A 15,726-nucleotide genomic window follows, 5' to 3' on the forward strand; every position below is an offset into this window, starting at 1 on the left:
ACTTCCCTTTGTTCTTTTGATCCTGTCTCCCTGATAAATCTGAATCTGTGTGGGGAATCATCCAAAAATCAAAATATCATCTTCAAAACAATGCCAGGCTTAGCAAGGGTTCCCTGGGCACGTGTTCAGAAAAGAATTATTTCTGTGCTTGAGAATACATATTTTCTTCTTCATATATGTAGAACACCCCACTATGAGGACCTCAGCAAGCAAATTTTAAGATTTAGGTGGCCAACAGATACATAAACACTAATTTAGCAGATATGCTAAATTATTAGCTGGAACTAAATATTCCAGGAAGCCAATGATGATTAAAACATCAGATCTTGTGTTGTCTGAATCCACACTATTGTAGCCCAGATGGAAAGTTGCTTATCGCATAACGTAGGATCACGTGTTATAAAAAAATATTGAAAGGACATGGCACATTAAACAGCACCAGAGCATTCCATACAAAAGCTCAGTTAGATCAGGACTTCTACTGTCTGAGAATACCAAGACAGAAAGTTAATGGACTGAGGCAGGAACAAAGGGAACAAAGAGTGCCTAATTATCTTCCAAGCATTTGATTGCACAGTCTACCTATTTACGAGGCTCTCACTGTATAAACATTGTTAATCCAAATAAAAAAATGACCACATTTCTGTAGCTGCTAAATGGTGTTCCATAATGAGTGAAGTGTCATTTTCTTCATTGCCCCAGAATTACTCTGGGGCAACACTGGCTGTCAGAAGGGGAATTTCCAAAAAGCTGAATCAAAAGGTAGCAAAGTTTTTCTTTCTGGTTTTTCTTTTTTTTTTTCCTATGCCTTTAGTAGCACGATCCAGCGCTTCTTGCTATGTGCTTTACAAAAAAGATTTGTAATATAAGTTTTCATGGCTGATCTCAAAAGGAACACAAACTTTCAAAAACTAAAACACTTCACAGCAAACCATATTTTTCTGCAATGAAGTAGGGTATTGAAGAATAATACTGCAATGAAACAATTCAAAAAGCAAATAATGAAATGTTACAAAAACATCTTCGGAGGGGGAGTTAGAAGAAGTTTGAGTGTTGTACTGCTTGTGTTTATGGCAGGCACACCTCTGCAATCTACATAATTGAAAATTGAATGGGCCATCTTAGAGTGTTTAATAGATTTGGTAAGGAGAGATGGTTAAAATTATACATTGTTAACAAAAAGCTCACTAGTTTTAAGGGCAGAACACCTATTTAACCTGGCAGGAGAAAGGAAAGCTGAAGTACTGTGCACCACTTTGGAGAAAAATCTAATTTCTGTTCTTGAGCTTGTCCCTTTAGCTGTCTCTTCTGATTGCTCCACCATTTGCCACTGTGAGGAAGCAAAGAGGTAGGGCCATCTGCTACTCACTCCAGTACACAATTCCTACTTAGTAGATGAAAGAGGGAAGCACAGCTGCAGTCCTGGTCAACAGTAAGCTTCTTCATGTCAAGAAATTTTATACATTAATCTAAGTGCAAGCAACAGTTTCCCTTATTTTGAGAGTTTGTAATGTCAGTGATATTGGAACTCTTCTCTAAGCATTTCAAGAGGGGAGAAGCTAATTTACCAGGCTATAGATAGGATGGTCAAAGTGAACTTTAATTTCAGCTCAGAGGGGAACCTTTTTGTAGAGATGATTGCTATTTTTTTTTCCCAAGGAAAATATGGTTGATGTAACCAATCTGTATTGCAGTAAGCATCTGACAGCTATCAAAAAGGAATTTATCATTCAAGTGAAGCTGATGGAAATAAATAAAGTTAATTTAATGCTAAGTGACTAATGGAATGCGGAAAACAGGCTTACATTGAAAGAAGCACTGCTGGCCTAGTAGGATGTTATTTACTGCAAGAATCAAGAATGGGCTTAATTTAATATCTTTATTAAAAGACTACTGCACAAAATATAAGAATAGCAAATTTCATCTCTATGATGACAGATGCTGAAGGTCTTTGCAAATACCAGACAGGATTGGCTTCTTGCACAGAAAAAAAATAGGTAAATCTAATAAGTTTAAGAAGCAGCAGTTGTATATGATATTTAAGTAACAAGCCCTATGTGAGAGTGAGGGAGATAACCAGGAAAAGAATCATGGCAAACAAAACCCAAACCTTGTGTTTGAGTTACTGTGTAGCCATGAGTATAATTTTGTGGGCAAAGGCATAAAGAGTGATGTGGTTTGGTCTGCTCCAGGAACAGCAAGTGACCTTTAAAATCCACTAGTCATTTGGGGAGGCTTAGGGAGAGCAGGAAATGGAGTTTGGCACTATGGCACCTAGACCTGAATAGAGCTGCTCAAGAGAGACAATGTAAACACCCCTGGGCAAACTGAACCACTATTTTAATCTTTTAACATTTTAATCACTTCAAAAAATTCACAAAGATCCAGGTGTGCACTTATGACAGCTCTATTAAACTGATGAAGAAAGAGGAATTGCTTCTTGGACTTTCTTTCCCACCTAGCACACGATTGCTAGTACTGCTTGGATGAGACTCCAGTTAAATCCACAATGTAATGTCTAGTTTAATCCGGCACCTTGCTTAGCATCACACTATATTTGCCTGTCTTTTTCTGGTGATAATGGAGAAGGCAAAGTGATACGATACTTACTATACACAAAGCATGGCCCTTCTAATTTTTTAGATGAAATTTCCTTCACAACTTCTTGTGTGATAAACCTTTTAGGATTGACTTTATTTCTCCTTTATACTAAACTCTAACAGGGTTTGCTGATCCAGTGCAAGATCAAACACAAAGTACTCTGATCAGAGGCATGTCAAAATATTAAAGAACACAGTGACAGCTTGTACTGCATTATCAGTTAAAACCACATTATACATCAACCGCAACCTGTCTGGCTTGCGCATTTGATTAAGTTTCCTATTCAGCAGTGACTCATTCGTATTCCATGCTTGTCTGAATGACAAATTGAACATTGTGTTGTGCTGCTACAAGATGTGTTAATAAACAGTGCTGGAAAGCCTTGATCTTAAAGGTGCCACAGCAATGCCACTGCTAGGACAGGGGTTGATCCCAAAGCTGCCAAACACTGCCGGCTGCTCTTCGAGCCAGGGGCAGGCACCTACAACCAGAAACCTCAGAAGGCTGGCAGAAGTGGTTTGACTACACAGGAGAGTGGAAAAGCGCACACAATGTGTTCCTTGAGTACAATGGTGCCAGTGCAAGCGTGCTGATCTGTCAAAGACATCGCCCCTCCTCCTTGCTGTTAGTGGCTGCAGAGTAAAGCCCCTCTCCTCCCTTTCTTTTCTCCCTATGAGAAACAAAATGCCAAGCTTCTTAGCAGACTGGAGCTGAATAATTAGTTCTCTTTCTCCATCAGACAGGAAGATGGAGTTTACATAGATCCCCTATTTTCTATGTGGTTTCCTTTTGTTTCAAAGGAAAAAAAACCCTTAAAAACAGGCAGCTTCTTAGTGCGTGTGGAAGCAGTAAAAGGTACTTGTTCTGTTTGTTACATGGTTTTACAACTATGCCACTTTACTCACAGTCCCTAACTATGCATGTAAAGCAAACTTTTTAAAAGAAGTGTTCACGTAAATATCTACGTGGTAAATAGTTTTGCTCTTTACTTCATTTACAATGAGAATAAAGTATTGATTTTGCTTATGGAAAAAAAAATAATACTCTTAAGGTATATTTTTTTGTCTACTTGTTTGTGGCTCAGTCACTCTATTAAACTTAGTGTTTACTTCTTTCTTTGATTCTAACAGGAGTTATTTGTTAAGAAAATCACTTAATTTTTGTGTTTCGTCTTTCCAACATAAAATCTTTGACTCTACAAACAAATCAGTTAATTTTTGATATGCAGAGAATAAATGAGATTTAGGTTAAATGAGATTTATTATTAGATTTAATAAGAACAAATATACCTTAATCACACTTTCTGATTATTTTAGCAGTGTGCAAAACACTGAAATAGCAAAAGATGTCCCCTTTACACACGTTGGCTTGCTTCTTTGCTCCTTTGCTTTTTTAATTTGTTTTTTTTTTTAAACTTCATAATTGTTGAGGCTAGTAAACCGATCAGTGAAAGAGCGAAGGTACACACATCACACTGACAACAACAAGAATGCAGAAGCACTGTTAGCCGCAGAGATGACAGGTTGCTGGAGACACCGTGGAAAGCAAGAAGCTGTAGCTGCATGCCTGCTCTCTACTGGTCAGACAGAGATGGGGCAGCGCTGCTCCCGGAGCAATGCAGGGATGCAAGCACTGGGTGAGCCATGGCAGTGTTAGCATGTTATACCGCAGTTCGTCTCAGGAGGGGAGAGAAAGTGATCCCGAGTCTCAGTACTCTCAGATTCTGACTTTTAGTTTTGAGTCTAAAGTATTGAAAACCCACAAACTGAACAAAACTTTTCAGGGGAAAAAAACAACAACAAAAACAAACAAACAAACAAACAAAAAAGGAAATAAATAAATAAAGAAAAGTATGTTAGTATGTCTCATTCAGATCTGTGGGTTTTGTGAATTCTAGAATATGATATTGGCCTATTACCTGCCTTAATTTAATATCTAGAGGTAAAGAGGATGATAGAAAGTGTTTGCCATGAACTTACTAGCACTCCTCTTAAATCACACCAAAATAAAATAATCATTAAATATCATGAGTGTAAACACACACTCACTCTTATCAGGCATATGAAAAATAAACATTGATTACATGGGATTTCTGTGAAACAAAAGCTGCAGCTATCCAAGGATTGGCCTGTATCTTTATTCAACAAAGACTTTGAAGTAATTGAAAGTCCCTTTTGCCAAAGGATTAGAAAAAGGGAAGTTACTGCTGTGTAAGTCCTGACCACCTGATGGAGTCAGTGGGACAGAGAGGAACCACGGCCAATTTCTATCATCCTCTTGGCGTTCTAGAACAGAGTGCGGAAACCAGGAGAATAAGGTACCTGCTATGTGGACTGCTGACAGAGGGTCCAGGCTGTGAGAGACTACATTTGCCCCGTGGCTGTTTGCAATGAACAGGGGGTAAAGAAAGAAGAATGTTCAGTCCAGGCAAATAAAGACAAGCTACTGATGAAACTAAATTAAAAGTGCAGCAAAGGAAACATAAAAAAAAAATCAAATGAAGTGACCAATACCCATGAACCAAGGAAACTGGCTTTTCTTTGCATCTAGCTGATTATGAAAATTATTGGAACATACATAGTGAACTCAAAAATAACAGTTTAGACATTATTTTTATGGACAGTAGCTCTGGGTTTTAAATAGTCTCTAGAAATTTAGTTCAAATAATAGGCAATATGAAATAAATGTTATCTTATTAAGTTGAATATGGAAAAATATATAGATTTAAAAATGCACATGCAGAAAAATTAATATTCTCAAGGAAAAAAGGTCCAAGACCCTCCTTTGGCAAGTTTTGCCTCTCCTACACCCCACGATTTTGAAGGCCAAATAACTGTAGGGGCATTCCTGCACTCACAACTATCTGCTGGATTATTTAATGGAGCTAGATGTTTATAATTCTGATTGCATTTCTTTTGTATTAGTATTTATTTATTTAGCATCAGCATATTTGGCACTGAAATTCTAAACACTTTAGTATCACTTTAGTCTTCAAAATTGTGTGGGTGCAGAACCCAGAAGTTTGAAAACTAGACCCAAGGAATCATACAACTTAGCTATGAACTATGGAGAAAAAAAAAAAAAAAGTAGTCATGTATATGAACAAAGAGACAGACAAAGCCTTATTAAAATATTAAGATGAAACCTATGATAATTCTACATGCTCTCTAGACAAAGATTTATGTTAAAATACTTCTCCATTTCCAGTAATGGTCAGGCAACCTTCAGTTACACCTGTGATATCAGAGTTATTAGAAATTATTTAGGTTTAAATTTAAAAGACAAAAGCATTGACCTCTGAAATAAAATGTTAAGGTTTATATTTCTTCTCCTTTGGAAAAGCCAGTATTCCTTTACATTCTCATACTAGCATCTAAAAGGAAACTAGTGAATGTGAACAAAAATTAAAAAATAAATGAATTTCAAGAGCCATAGATTTATTAAGACAGAACTCAGAGGCTTTACAAAAAAGTGCAAATGGAAAAACAAAACAAAACAAAACAAAACCAATCTGATTGTCTTAAGAACTAAGGAAAAAAGCAAATTAATCAACCAATAGAATTGCAGAAAAAGACAAAATAATTGCAGTTCCAATTTGGGCTCCGAGTATGGAAGTGTTAAGTATTAGGCATGTATTGCTATATTTCTTGAATTTTGTGCCAGCGATGTAAATGGACAACTCCAGAGTTGCCAATGTAGCCATTGATTAGATCCTGCACAGCTAGCTGGTTTGAATTATGTTTTTGTGCCCTTCAGCTCTACTTAGCCATTCATCCAAAGTCTCAATAAGACCATCTGCAACCTGCATCAGAAATGACAAAAGAACTTATTGAGATTCTTGATGAAGCAGCTCTGAAGAGAAGGCCAAACAGAAATGGAGGACTGATTATACCAGACAAGACCAGACTTTGGGGTGCTGCCATCACTAGAGCAAAATACAAGAGACACGACATGCCATACCATGGTAAACCAACCACACTGACAGCCCTGGCTTCAGATAGTATTTACCACTTCTGATTTCATGCAGGATGGGATATGCAGCAGGGTTGGGGAAAGCAGCTGTGTTTTCGTTTTGGTTTATGCAATTTCCTTTCCTAACAAGTGGGAAGGAGTGACTTCCAGCTGGCTAGAACTCCTGTAGATATCTATAGTTCCCACCCAAGAGGTGGAAGAAAATAAATGACATTAAATTACCGTTCTCTGTCTGCTTGGAGTGCTTCTTCCAGATACAGGACTCACTGAGCCTGATGTGTCTAATTCATCAGAAGACCATGAGGACAATTCCTAAAGTTCAGAAGGAATGGAGCTCAGAAATACAGCAACTAGCTGTACAGGTAAGCAAACTAGAAAAATTACGCTGAGTGAAATTCCAGCAGAGTTATTTCCAAACCAACTAAAATAAAGCAGCTAAATTTTGTTACCAAATTTTAAAAGACTAAGGCATTACATGTTTTCTCTGTCAGCCCTAAAGGAGAAGAAAAGCAAACAATAGTTAAAACTTCCTTTGCTTAGGTGACACATTTTCTACCAGTGTCAATACAGGGGAAAAACCAGTTGTTCTTTATTGGCTGTGAACTACAAGAAGAGTTTGATACTACCAAGATTTTAATTAAACAGGCAGAAATCCAGTAAAAGGAGGGAAGAGCTGAGTTCTTGTGCTTTAAGCACTCTGCTAATCCAAGTCCTTTTAAAAAAGTGAACTAAAAGAGAGCCTTGAAATCTTTGCTCTGTATCTGTCACTGCTGGCAAAGACATATGTGAAACTCCCCCTCAAATACCTGAGACACACAACTTGAAAAGATTTGGACTATAGCTCACAGTCTAAGAGGCACATATAAGGGACTCCTTACCCTATAACAGAATTTATTTTATGCTTTTTTTAACTTTCTTTGACAGTGTGTGCATTAACTTCCTTTCCAGTGACAACTGACATGTTATAATTTTCAGTACTGCTACTTGAATAATTATCTCATATACTTTGCCAGTTGACTGATTCAGTAATAGCAGGGTAAACAAACCAAGAAGTTCAGTAATTGCTACACCAAACAGAAAAAAAAAATTACTGAATTTAAACTTCCCATATCAGAAGCAATATTTACGATATGAAGTTTAAGTTACTTCATGATATTTAAGATTATGTGTTCCATCTTGATAAGCACTGCAAACCACAGAAACAGAGCAGCCAATAGCAATGATCAGAGAAAGGCAGTCGGAACAGCAGGAAACACGCTCAGTGAACAGAAAGAAATATAAAGACATGACTTACCAGTTGACTGCTTGAAATGTCTAGAATTTTCTCTAGGTCTTTAATATGACGTGTAACCTCTTTCAAGAGCAGCTTCAGTCTGTTTCCAATGACATGTACCTTTTCTTTGGCTTCAAGACAATCCTTGCCTTCAGCATTGACTAGCAATTGGCAAGACATATCTTGCAGTGATGCCACCTTCAACTGAGACTCCAGCAGCTCACGTCTGATTTGCTGTTGCCAAGGCAAGCATCAAATTTTTTTAATAGTAGACAAAAAAAACCCTCAACATTTTAAATTAAAGAAATGGCAAAAAAACCCGAGAAGCAATATAAATTCCTAATCTGACAAGAGGATATACAGCAGCCCAGTAGTTGCCTAACATTTAAAATCACATGTTGTGCTACTAAGGAAAGTGAGTGGTATTCCCTACCAAGGCAAAGTCAGTCACTGACGCTGTTCCCACAGCTCTGTTTTAACACACAATGTACAGTGTTAACCCCCACGAGAAAGAGAAATTTGATTAGAAGTTTTTTCTGGTGATCTGTTTTGGGAGAGAAAAGGGTGATTATAGTCCTACCATCAGAAGTCTGTGATGATCCTGCAGTATTTCTGAGTCCAGATTTGGATTGATGGGCACAATTTCATTTTTTCTTCTGTCAATATTCTCCAACCAAAGCAGCAAACCATGGCTCAGTTCGTGGAAATCCTACAAATGATGAATCATGGTTTTAACAGGGTAGTAGAATATTCCAGTCAAACTCAGGTTTTTAATTTATCCTCTGATACATTCTACTAGCTAAATAAAATAACTTCCAAGAAGTATACAATAGAATATTAGAATACTATTCCAGAGATGACAAATTTTGTAAATATTGGCCTGTAAATACATGTTTTAGGTAGCGCAGGTGTACCCTTGAGAAAAACACATGCCAAAACTGTATGGCTTTCACGGGTAAGTTTCAGATGGATCGTGAGCACACCAGGGAACTAAATGGTTTATATTTTCAGTACATGGGCTGCTGACAATTTGAAGTAGGCACAGTACAGACCTGGCACTGTATTAATGCATCCTGCAATGAGCTGCGCCAGTCTTCGATCATGCTGCACACGTGCTCCCAGCGCACGTTCATCTGAGACAGGCGCTCCTGCAGCTTCTTGCTCTCCTCACTGTCAGACTGAGTGAACTCTGAGCTGCACAGGTTGATGGACAAGATGATTGCTTTGCGGTTATCAATTGCCTTCTGCAGCTCCTTGATGGTAAGACAAAGGGGAAGAAAGAATGGAAATTGGTAAATTGTGACTTTCAGAAACATAAAGTAGAGAATGCACCAGAAGACTGCAATGCTTTGCCATCAGCAGCTGCAGAAAGGCACCATACTGTAACAGTCCTTTACTCTGCATATGACGCTTCTGGGCTCACTCTGTGACTCTGCAAATTTTCCCTCTTTAACATCTACTAAAATTTTACTGTAAGCATAAACAAGAGCAAGCCAATTAAATTGTAAAGTCTTAAAAGCCTGAAGTCAGAATTGAATTTTAAAGATCTGGATCATGTTTCAGATATTTTAAAGACCGAGCAGCTCCAACAAAATTTAAAGATGTAGCACAACTCTATTTTAGCTCACAATAAAACTTTTGCCCTTACTTCTCAGTTTTGCTGATAAACATAAAAACCAACATATTTTCAAGTGAAATCTGCTGTCATCAGTATTTTAAAATAAAAGCTTTTACTGAGAGGAAAAAAAACATACAAAGAGTATAAAGAACTTAAATTTATAGAAGCACAACTTGTATAAAAACTCTGATATGTTTACATTGGAAGCCACAAAAGAAACCCCACCTCTGTTGGTTTGGAGGGTACTAATGGGCTTTCAAAGAGACGGTGAGATAAGAAAAGAATTCTTATGAAATGCCCCGTTTTCCACCTACTTTACAGCATTTACTTAAAAGCACAATGTCACAATAACCTTTGCAGTACTTATGGCAGCTATATTTGGATTGCAGTGAAGATGAGCATTGACATGCTTCACATGGATCGCCGCCGGAAACAGCCTTTACTATCCGTTCACCTCACCCCTGGCATGAAGCACAGTGCATTTTGACATTGGGGCACATATTTTTGTGCCCATGCTTGTAAGATACTAGTAACTGAATGTGTAGTTGTGGACCACCACATCTGCAGATCTTTATAGCTGTGAAATACACGAGAGAGATGAAAAGGTAACATTCAGATTTTGATTTGCCTGAGATGACAGAAGAAGAAAAGGAATGTTGCAAAGTGGCATCAAATTTTTTCTGTGTTGCACTGGTGACACGGGGTAGGTTACAACACCTTTGGACTCCTTCTCATTCCTCCACACTCAAATTGGTAACATCTCAATAAGGCACTTCTTTTGAACCAGCTATTTTGTTACCAATTTGAGTAGAAGAGAATTGATCTCACTTGGCACTTTTAAAAAATTTCATCTATTTGGGCGACATCAGGAGTTATCTGTACATTCTGGAACTACAGAATGGCCACAGAACTACTGTTCCAAAACTTCATTTGGAGAGCCAGTGGTACATTTTCCTTCTATAAGGTGATTCAGAAAATAATTTTCCCAGTTACTTTACCAGCAGCAGCCTGCTATGTGGAGACAACCAGCTGCGATTATTGGCAACCTCTTCAACATATCTGTTGCACTCAGTTTTGGAAGGTAACTCATGGAACAGAGAAATAAAACTCACTTTCAGTTTTTTAATCCTGAGCTCAATAGTTTGTATGTCAGTGCTGAGATCAAGGCGGTGGAGCTTCTCCAGTTCCTCTTCAGTTTCTCCCAACCAAGCCCAGATGCTATTAAGGTCCGAGTTGAACTGCTGCCATTGCTGAAGGTTTTGCTTCATCCTCAGCTCCTTGCTTAGAGCTTGAGCCTGGATTAATTCCCACCTTTCAATTACACCTGGAATTACAAACAAAAAATTCAACAAAAGCCAAAAAAACCCCCATTAGATTCACACACACAATTGCATAAATTGAATACTGTTCAGAAAAAAAGATGCTCCATAAAAAGCCTAAGCCACAAACACTAACCACTTTAAAAACAAAGTTAGATTGAAGAAGGTGATGTTGGAGGGAAAGAATGAAGAACCTGAAAGACTGCAGTCACCAGGCAATTTTATTGCTTTCTAATGTCAGACTTCTATGAGCAGAATTAAGCTGATACATGCAGGTCTCTAAAACAGGTTATGCTGGCAAAAAAAGACATCTTAAATTACCAGACAAGTTCAAACCAGACAAGAAATGTCAATACACCTAACTAACCAGATATTTATTATTTTCATTGGTAGCTGTGCCTATCACTGTTTTATGGTCACACCTCACTACATTTGCCTTAGCTACTGTTCATGCACTGGATAAACACCTGCACTAGAAAGAAATAAATAAGGGGCTATTTCTTCTTGCTAGTTATTTTGAAATGCTAAGGCAGAAGGCAGAAGTTGTATCACTCCATCAACTTAAAATTTACAAGTAAAAACCCACAAAACAATGAAAGAGACTATATGGGTAGCATATCTTGTCAAGCTAAGAATGGAGATGACGCCTTTATAGTCTCTGGGAATCCATGTTTTCACAATCAAATGCTTCTTGTTCTACAGCTGATGTTTAAAATTAGCCAGGTGAATACTTCTATCAGGTGAAAATAAATTTCTTTACTGTAGGCAGATAATCTTAGAGGTGAAAGTTAATATTAGAAGAAACAGATGCTGGCCTAGGTGTTTCGTACAGCAATATAAGCAACCTTTTTCATGAGAAATCTTAAAAAAAACCCACACTGCATCCACAGGGACATCCTGAAAACCTCAGGCTTATGCCTCATGATATGAAGGAGTTCTTAAAATGAGCTTGTATGCCTTAACCCTTCATATGGCATACACAAGGAATACTTACTATTCCTTACTATTCCTATTAAAAAATGTTAAACAGAACATGGTAACAGACACTCATGTAAATATATAGTCAGCAAATAATACCAAGTTTATTCAGAAAAGCTTTGCATGTGTGCTGCTTTCCATAATTACTGTTCATCAAATGAACTACATGTTACTTACCAGCTGTTTGTGTTTCAGTACTGTTCATATTAATGAGTCCTGAAAATTTTTCTTCTTCCTCCTTCAGTTTATATCCAAGCCTTCTTACCGAGTCTATGCTTCCACTGCATTCACCTAGCAGTTTCATCTGTGTTAACAAACCAAATATTCCTTTTCAATATGCACGGTACAGGACTAATTGTATGGACATTGAGAAATACAATGCAACTTCCAAAAATTTCCAAAAGTAAGCATAAGTGTGAAGAAAAGATCCATTATTTTAACAATATGTGCTGATACTACAAAAAAAGTATATGCAGATGATAAAGGCCTAAAGCATAAGTTATACAGAAATAACTTAGCACCATTATGCCAAATTGTTCCAGATGTCTTAGGTGCCATCTTTTCTAAATTTTAAGACACTACAGCAAAGACACAAAAAGACTGATAAAGAAAATTAACTTAAATGTGGAAATATTACTATGCATGCAGGCAGATAATTTTTAAATTCTGTCCTTAATAAAATTATTTGAATGGCTTAGAGAGAGGTTAATCTTTCAGAAAGCCTCTCTGAAAAAAGCTTTTTAATCACAGACTCTATACATGCAACCTTGCTTATATTATGCATGCTTATAATTCATTAGCAAGATGAATACTGTGCCTGAAGCTATAAAACATGCTTTTATAACCAGAGGAATTTCAAACAAGGATATCATCATTAGATGGATAAAAGCATGTGTGAGAAAGTACTTCTAGACATCTGCAAAAATGTAATAGGAAAATAAATTTCTTAGAGTCATGTTCCTCTAATGCATTTGTTCCTCTAATGCTACTGTAAACATACTAATAACATAAACACCAATAGCATGTGGTTAAGGGCAGCAACCACAACAAGTGACTCTGAGAAGCAGTCACAGCTAATTGCTCTGCTGAAGCAGCTGCATTTCCTTCAAGGGCTGAGCTAAGCTAAGCCTGCAGTGCATATCTCACTGGGGCTCCGAAACACACGCACATATCCTTTGTAAGTGGAATCCAGTTCTGGTCCTGTAGGTGTCTTGCTACGGATGATGTTTTCTGTTTGCTGTATCTGGAAGCGACTGGTGTCCAAGGCCTTGTCCAGCTGTCGGATATGTGCTTCCAGGGCACCTGGTTCACCTGTATCAATACCAAAAAACAGGGACTGTCAACTTTTCCAAATTTTTTTTTCCTTGCCCAGGCAGAATAGATATTAGGAATAGTGTTTAGATTAGACAGTGAAGGAGAAAGGTGGCAGCAGCAGTATGAGTGGTACAATGTCAAAGCTAAGTGATAACTAGTTACATTAGAGAGTGTTAGCAACCTTCAAAAGATGATACCAATGAAAAAGCTTGCCATAAGAATACTATAGAAGAGTCCACAGTTCAAAGTAGGCTTGAAAATTATTCTGGAGTGACTTTTCCCCCATATCGAATGCTTTGTCTTTTTTTAAAGAGAAAGTTCTCAGGATAGCATACCCTAACCTCGCTGATTTTGGGAAACACCTTGCTTCATTTCACAAGCACTGTCAAATAAAACCCTGCAACCAAATACTCCATTTTTATGATCTAAATCCATGTAAAAATTTGGTAGCTTCATTTCTCTTTGTGTTACCTCTTCCCACTAAAAAGCAGTAGAATTTGCATCTCCATGAAAGGATCCTATTTGTATACAATTTTAGAGACTAAAAGTGGCATACAAAGGCTAAGTGATACTGTTATATTGTCAAAATCCACAGATGACTGGACATCTTGGAGGCCTGCAGCAAGTAGTCCATGACTGCTCTGGGCAACAACACTAAGCAGCAAAATTTATAGCATTTTTCCAGTTATGTACTTGACAAAGATCATGCTTAACATATCTGCAAGATGGAATTATTCATTCAAGCCATTGGGAATCAATATCAATGTTTTTGAAGAAGGACTAACTTATAGTTTCCTTATAGGGGTCAGCTGAATTCTGTGATATAAATTAGCTACAGACAATGCTAATGTGAAGCAGGTTGCAGCCTAGAGGACCCCATGAGATCCTTCTTATCCATATTCTATCACTATGCCTGATTTCCAGAGGTTTACAAAGACTGTTTGAATTTATTCATAAAGACACAATTAGAAACATGAATAGAGAAGGGGAGCCTTCTGTCCACCGAAAGACCCGATTACAGAAAATTGAGCCTCTTGGATGATTAATCTTTTTTTCATATATAACACCACCTCATCCCAAATGGACAGGACAAAGTGCTCAACATTGTTTTTTGCTCATTATGTTAAAAAAATTTTCACAGGTCAGAAAACTAAGCACACTTTTCCCATAAGTACTGCTATTACTCATACCCTTAATCAATAACATTATTTCACTAATCTGGGGAGTAAATAGAAATGGATGGTGAGCCTGAGGCTTGTGTCACAGATTTTAATTGTTTACTTTTTGCAATGAAGTAATTATTTAAGAAGAGGAAAACTGTGAAATCATGAGAAAAAGTATTTGCAAATGCATCTATTTCCTCCAAGAGAGTAATCAAAAAAATGAGAAAGAAGGTATAATCTTGTGCAATGTGAAAATAAAATGATTTTCCAATATATGAGACTAAGATAAAGACAGCACCTCAACATGACATTTTGATCACATGAAACATCAACTAACCTAAAAGTTTGTATCTGAGTGATAATCCTAGATGTGGCTGTGTTAAAAAAAAAAAAATGCAAATCTGAAAAATTAGGTATTGTTCTATACCTTTTCCTTCTGCCTTAAGATGTAACAATGTAACCTTTTCCTTCTGCCTTAAGATGGATTGAGTCTGGTTGATGGACACCAGAGAAAAAAGACCAGTAAGATCAGGATCAGTTTAGTTTAGTTAGCAAGGTGGGAGGGCTAATACTTCAGACATCATTGCTTCATCCATGCTTCCAATGGTACCTTTAAGCGCAATAGTAAAGCAGGAGGATACTTCTAAGTTAATATGCCAGTGCTGCCATGTAAGAAATATTTATCTTGTAAGTTGTGAAAAGATAGCAGATGCTAGGAGAAGAGAAAGAAGTTACACTTGTGCACCATGGTATTTGCATCTGGCTATTCTTAGTCTTTTATGATGCCTACCAGAGATATTTTTGAGGGCGTTTTCTGTGAGTGTTACATAGGCCTCAAGAGTTTCAGGGATCTCTACATCTGAAAAAATAAAAGCACAATCTGAGTTGATGGCTCAACAATGGCCATCTCCTTACAGCAGGAGTCCTTTTCATGGGATGGATTAAATAAATTGTTCCAAAAGCAAACATTCTCTCTGGAGAAGGAAAATGATGAAGACTAAAACACAGGGAGGCTGCTATAAAGTCTCTTAAGATCCAGGCAAACCTGACGATTCCCAGAGCAATGACCTGGAAAGCAAAAGTCAGCCTCAAGATCAGAGTAAAATACACTGGTATGTCTTATCCCACAGCTAGCTCCATTTGGGCAGTCTCACTTGTTAAGATTTATTACACAAAGCACAAACACTTAGAAAGGATTTCTAACTTCACTGGAGAACAAGACCAAGATCCCACCTCAGACTAAACACTCATTTGCTGGAGTCTTGCCTGCATCAGGGCAGAGTTAGGATTTACTTGAACACTTGATGATTTTCTCTGTGGGTCTCTTTCACAGCATTTCTTCATCAGTTTGCTCTGTACTTTTTGCCATATCCAGTCATATGCAGTCAGACTAACTTAGGACACAGGGCTGTCACATATCCCATCTGGCAGGCCTCACGCATAGATACACAGCCAATTCCCTGCCATATCATGGACACCTCTGCCATT

The 15,726-nt window shown here is 37.6% G+C and overlaps 1 protein-coding gene across 10 annotated transcripts in view; it reads right to left on the minus strand.

Moving 5' to 3' along the window:
* The window catches only part of SYNE1 (spectrin repeat containing nuclear envelope protein 1), a 288,954-nt gene that overhangs the window by 3,097 nt on the left and 270,131 nt on the right, over positions 1-15,726 (minus strand). For all 10 annotated transcript variants that reach the window (XM_041470094.1, XM_041470095.1, XM_041470092.1 and 7 more), the window contains 9 exons: positions 15,029-15,097; positions 12,930-13,072; positions 11,939-12,065; positions 10,577-10,788; positions 8,899-9,099; positions 8,427-8,555; positions 7,868-8,080; positions 6,796-6,885; positions 4,923-4,981 (listed from right to left, as the gene is read on the minus strand). In XM_041470094.1, the coding sequence (XP_041326028.1) occupies positions 4,923-4,981; positions 6,796-6,885; positions 7,868-8,080; positions 8,427-8,555; positions 8,899-9,099; positions 10,577-10,788; positions 11,939-12,065; positions 12,930-13,072; positions 15,029-15,097 (1,243 nt within the window). The remainder of the gene's footprint in view (positions 1-4,922; positions 4,982-6,795; positions 6,886-7,867; positions 8,081-8,426; positions 8,556-8,898; positions 9,100-10,576; positions 10,789-11,938; positions 12,066-12,929; positions 13,073-15,028; positions 15,098-15,726) is intronic.

The sequence above is a fragment of the Pyrgilauda ruficollis genome, unplaced genomic scaffold (genome assembly GCF_017590135.1).
Source record: "Pyrgilauda ruficollis isolate IOZ18807 unplaced genomic scaffold, ASM1759013v1 scaffold24, whole genome shotgun sequence".
Lineage (NCBI taxonomy): Eukaryota > Metazoa > Chordata > Aves > Passeriformes > Passeridae > Pyrgilauda > Pyrgilauda ruficollis.